A 5,692-nucleotide genomic window follows, 5' to 3' on the forward strand; every position below is an offset into this window, starting at 1 on the left:
GGGGAGCTTGGGGGGTGGAGTGGGGGGTGTCCGGGCCACGCCCGCTCTGTTGAGCCATAGACAGCAGCTCGGTGATTGTCTGGGTTGGTCCCGGTCCCAGTGGGGCGGATTTGCCCCAGATATGCAAATCGGATTCTTGTGGACGCCAGAGTTGCTGGGGCGCCCCACCCTGGCAGCCTGAGTGCCACGATTGTCTGGGTGAAGGTCCCTGTTGTCCAGGCTTGAGCAGGGCCTTGTGAAGGCGTCTCTGTCCGAGAACGCCATGGCGGAGACTGCAGACTAACCATGGAGAGTCTCTGGGGGGACCCCTCTGTGTAGCCCCAGCCCCGCGTCAGTGCCCTGGTGAGCCGCTTCCTCCGCTGTGCGACCCTGGTCATCAGCACTGAGGCCTCGTCTGTGCTGCCGGGGCTGGTCACCTCTGTGCACTGAGCCTCCACTCGCCGGGGCCCTGCCTGTGGGACGTCTGTTCAGGGGCACTGAGGCAGCTGTCCCACGAGCGCTCGCTCTGCTGGGGCCCAAGCGCCGCTGCGGCTCGTGGGAGCAGTGCCCTGGCTCGGCGCCACGTGGTGCCCGGCGCCGCTGCGGCTCGTGGGAGCAGTGCCCTGGCTCGGCGCCACGTGGTGCCCGGAGCCGCTGCGGCTCGTGGGAGCAGTGCCCTGGCTCGGCGCCACGTGGTGCCCGGCGCCGCTGAGGCTCGTGAGAGCAGTGCCCTGGCTCGGCGCCACGTGGTGCCCGGCGCCGCTGCGGCTCGTGGGAGCAGTGCCCTGGCTCGGCGCCACGTGGTGCCCGGAGCCGCTGCGGCTCGTGGGAGCAGTGCCCTGGCTCGGCGCCACGTGGTGCCCGGCGCCGCTGCGGCTTGTGGGAGCAGTGCCCTGGCTCGGCGCCACGTGGTGCCCGGCGCCGCTGCGGCTTGTGGGAGCAGTGCCCTGGCTCGGCGCCACGTGGTGCCCGGCGCCGCTGCGGCTTGTGGGAGCAGTGCCCTGGCTCTGCGCCACGTGGTGCCCGGCGCTGCTGCGGCTTGTGGGAGCAGTGCCCTGGCTCGGCGCCACGTGGTGCCCAGCGCCGCTCTGTAGCTGGGGCTCCTGGCAGGGCTGCCTGCTGGGGAACAGCTGGCCTGCGACCTCCTGCCAGCTGCAGCTCCAGCACTGAGGGAGCGGCTGGGGCCCACAAGGACACTGGCCGGTCACTCGCCATACAGGGCCTGGGGGTCTTGAGCGTGCCCTGGCCACGTGGAGCCCTCGCCCCGCCCTCCCCTGCCCCCCTTTAACTCTGGGATTTGGCCCGGGCGAAGGGCCTGAGGGGCTATTTTATGCCTTCAGGCTGGGGGGAAGGGGAGGACAGGCTGGGCATGGGCGCCGCCCCAGTGCCCTGTGCTGCTCTCCTACCTGTGGGGCCAACACGAACCGAGGACAGGAGCCGTGTGGCCAGACAGTCCGAAACCCAGAGGCCGTACGGGGAGCGGCTGGTCCCTGCCCGGCCCGGCTCTCGTGGGGGCTGCTGACTCCTTCACGGCCCCCACGTGCCCAGCCATGGAGCTGGCACCACAAGGGCACGGGGTAGCGCCGCTTTGCTCCAGCTGCGCATGGCCAGGAAGGGCTCAGCCTGTCCCCTCCTCTCTGTGTGCAGGGGCGGCAGGGCCCCCCCGGGGCTTCGCAGGGCAGGTGAAGAGCGCCAGCAAGGCCCCCCCGCAGCCCCGCAAAATCAGCTCCAGCGTGTACGAGACCTTCATGGAGCAGAGCACCGGGCCCAACAGTGGGAAGGTACTGGGCAGGGCCTGGGGTGTAGGATCTCCCCAGAGCCATGTTGGAGGGCAGGGCCCAGCCCCCCCAGACCCACCTGGGGTGTGGGACCAGCCCCCCAGAGCCACTCACTAACACTTGTTCCTTTTTGTTTTAGCAGCTGACAGTGGATGGAAGTAAAGGACTGAAATCACCGCCCCCACCCCCCCCCAAATCCAAGCGCATGACCCAGACCTGAGCTGCCCCACTGGCCATGACCAGCCCCCTCCTGTCCTGCTCAGGAGGATGACTTTGCTGATGAAGGCATTTGCTGGCTGCTTGGTCTGGCTGCCACCGCTCTGTACCCTCCATGCTCTTGTCCTGCTCCCAGCACGCACTGGCTGAGCCCTGGTCCAGGCTCATTCATCTTCCCTATGGCAGCCTGAGCATCCCACACACGCCCCCCCCCGGTCCCTGTGTGCTTGGAGCTGCAGAAGCCCCAGATTGCTCAGCTTGCCTCTCACAGGAGGCACCAGCCTAGGGCAGGCCTGGGGCCCATCTGCTCCCTCTGAAGGTGGTGTAGGAAACATTGCAGCCAGCAAATCTGCCCATGACAGGCTGCCCCAGCCCCAGGAGTTAGAGGGCAGCTGCAGCCCTGAAGCAGGGCTCTGGCTCCCTTCCCAGACTCTCCTTTTCCCACGAACCATTTGTGCTCTGGATAGTCTCGTTCTCTGTGTAAAGGCCCAGCCCCATAGCCATCCTGGGGCAGTGAGTGCCACAGGTGAATGCCATGCTGCCTGGGGAAAATATTTCCTTTGAATTGCCCCTATTTAGTTCTACGGCCTGTCCATGTGCTGTGAGGCTGGGAGAACGGGGGCTCTGCTCCCCCGGTTGCAGCCCCGTTAGTGTTTGATAGACTCTTAGTGCCCTCATGGGGCAAGAACAATCCCCAGTGAGTCAGCCCCTTGTTACAGGACAGTTCGAACAGGTCCTGACCCCTGGGGTGGGGCTGGAGGTGGACGGCCCCTGAGCACCTGTACGCCCCCCACCCCCGGCTGGTCACAGAGCAGCACTGGAATAGAGCTGCTCCCGGCTGTTGCGACCCCCCTCGAGCTGCGGTGCAGTCAGCTGCCTGCATCGCCACTGGGGCCCTTCTGCAGCAATCACAGCTCAGGTCATCTAAGGCCATTTCCCATCGCCTGGGCCCGGCAGGCCCCCTGCACCCCTGACTGTAGGGTGCCCCCCCGGCATTGGACTCAACGCTGAGGCCTAGGCCACAGGCCTGGCATTTGGTGTGAGCATCTGCGGCTGTTCAGCACCGTGGGGGCCGGCTGCTGACCCCAGCCCCAGAGTGGGGCAGCGGCAGGAGCCGGGCTGCTGCTGCTGCGTGCTGCACTCGGGCCCCCCCACCAGGCTGCAGCATGACAAGAGGAAGCCAGACGACCCTCTGTGTCCCCACCATGGGCGCCGCACCAGCCTAGCCGCCCTCGGGGTGGGGGCAGCCCCAGGATTTGTGATCTGCCCACGTTCCTCAGAGCAGCTCCTCGCCCACCCCAAGCTAGCCAGGCCCCGCTGCTTTCCCAGCGCGTCCCCTCCGCACTGCTGGGTTTTGTGTTCTTGGGGCCATGGGATGCCTGCCAATAAAGAGACTAAAGCCTCCAGCCCACGCCTCTGCACGTCCATGCCCAGCCCCTGACCTCAGGCTAGCGGCGGGGGAGAGTGAGGGCAAATTCCTAAGAACAAAACAGACTAAAAGGGGGGGGGGGGAGGGGGGTGTTGTAAATTTTTTGGCCCGAGGGCCACATCAGGGTGCAAAACAGTATGGAGGGCCAGGTAGGGAAGGCTGTGCCTCCCCAGACAGCCTGGCCCTGCCCCCTCTCACTTCCCACCTCTGACTGCCCCCTCAGAACCCCCCCCCCCCCAAATCCGTATCCCCTGATTGCCGTGTCCTGGGAACCCACCCCCTAGCCAACCGCTCCTGCTCCCTGTCTCCTGCCCACCGTCCCCACTCCGAACCTCCACCCCATCCAACCCCCCCTGCCTACCCCCCAGGACCTCCTGCCCCTTATCCAACCCCTCCCTCCCCTCACCCCCTTACCATGCCACTCAGAGTGGCAGGCAGGCAGCAACAGGACAGTCCCGTGGGTGGGATGTGGCCCAGATGTGGCCCATAGGCCATAGTTTGCCCACCTCTGGACTAAAAGGCCGTGGGGGCAAGGGTGCACTGGAGGGGAAGGGGTGATTGGAGGGGTGTGCTGTAGAGGGCAAGGCAGGTGGAGGGGGGTGGGGTGCTACCCTGGAGGTAGGGGCTTGGGGGTGGGGGGCCCAAGCCCAGCAGCCCTGGGGAACAATGCCTGGCTCAGAAAGGCACGGCGTCCCTGAGGCCAGCTGGGCAGGGCACAAGATTCGCTGTCATGCCCCCAAAGCGCAAGTGGGCCAGGGACCACCCCAGGAGCTCAGGCCAGCTGGAGTCCAGACTTCCTGGGGGTAGCCATAGAGCGCCAGGGGGGATCTGCTCCCACACCCAGGCCCAGCAATTCCCTATACAGCCCTTGCAGCCTCCCATTTGGAGGCATTGGGGGCTGTGAACACAGGCAAAACTACAGCAAACACCCAGAATCCTGCTATGGCCAGATGTCCCCCCAGAGGCCCAGTCAGACCATCTGAGACACAAGGAGGGGAAGGCCAGCCCTCCCCCCACTGCTCTAACTACTAGACCCCACACCGTTCCCAGAACCCAGGAGTCCTGGCTCCCCTCTCAGAACCGGACTGCCTTTGCAGACTCCCCCCCACAGCTGGCTGGGACCCTGGGGATAACGTGTGTGGCTACGTGTGTGGTATCAGGCCCAGCCCTCACACGAGGGCAGTGCAGGGGGCAGGCCTTCAGGTGGAGCACGGCTTTCTCCTTTCTGTCCTAGCACTATGCCCACTCCTGGTTAACAGCCCTAAATTACCTCCCCCTGCACCGCCTGTCCACAGTGGAAAGTCAGTGCCCCAGCACCAAGATGGGCCTGCGCCCCTTTGCAGCCGAGATCACTGACCCTGCGCTGCAGTGGGAGATCCCATTCAAAGCAGCTGCCCTCCCAGAGGCCAGCAGAGCTGGGCTTGGGCAGCAGCAGGCTTAGGGAACAAGTGTCACTCGCCCCCAGTTTTCATTTGCAGCCAATTATTCAAAAGTGGGGGGAGCTGGTGCCTTTGGAGCGCAATGGCCAGCTGCAGGAAGAGGAGGGGACGGGCCACTCACTTCACCCAGAGGATGGAGTTAGGCTCCAGTAACATGTGTCTATGCGCCAGCCCCCACTCTCCTGCTCCAGGAGGGTCTGAGAGCCCCTGAGCAGCTGGGGGAGGAGCTGCTCTGCAGGGCAGAGCTCAGGTGCCAGGCAGAGAACAGACTGACCCCTTTCTTCACAGAGTTTTAAGAGCATGGAACCTGCCCCCCGCCCCCGCCAAGGTGCACATGAGGGAGGCACAGGGGAGCGCTCTCCTTCGGGCATCGCTTCTGTCCCCTGCCTGCGGAGATTCCCCCCAGAGCATGCCCTGCAGGAAACTTTCTCCAGCTGTTGGGAGTCACCCCCAAACCAGCCTGTCCAGCACTCCCCGGTACCTCTGACCATCTGACAGCGCCAAGTGAGAGGCCTGGAAGCTGAGGCATGAGCTCAAGCCCGGCTGAGGTGGTACAGGCACCACGGGGGGAAGGCCAGAGGACTCAATACAGGGATAGACACACTACAAAATAACTGGGGCCTGCAGCTGGCGGTGCTAAGACACCCGCAGCTGTCTGGGGGGGGTCCAGGGAGCTCCCCGTGCTCAGCCCTGCGGCACATCTCAGGCCCGGCCAGCTTCAGGCCCAGAACACTGGGCCCCATTGGTTAAAGCTTGGCCTGGAAGAGGAGCCACTCTCCCCTCCCTTCCCCCTGCCTCCCCAGAGAAGTCAGAAGGTACCCCCCCCCAGTGATCTCAAGCCCTCCAACCTG

General features: G+C 65.2%; 1 protein-coding gene across 1 annotated transcript in view; it reads left to right on the top strand.

Moving 5' to 3' along the window:
- Window positions 1-3,379, top strand: part of LOC125635193 (dedicator of cytokinesis protein 2-like) — a 344,043-nt gene extending 340,664 nt beyond the window's left edge. The window contains exons 52-53 of the mRNA XM_048846557.2: window positions 1,627-1,760; window positions 1,897-3,379. Of these exons, the coding sequence (XP_048702514.2) occupies window positions 1,627-1,760; window positions 1,897-1,977 (215 nt within the window). The 3' untranslated portion in view covers window positions 1,978-3,379. The remainder of the gene's footprint in view (window positions 1-1,626; window positions 1,761-1,896) is intronic.
- Window positions 3,380-5,692: the final 2,313 nt, after the last annotated feature.

This window comes from Caretta caretta, chromosome 4 (assembly GCF_965140235.1).
Source record: "Caretta caretta isolate rCarCar2 chromosome 4, rCarCar1.hap1, whole genome shotgun sequence".
Lineage (NCBI taxonomy): Eukaryota > Metazoa > Chordata > Testudines > Cheloniidae > Caretta > Caretta caretta.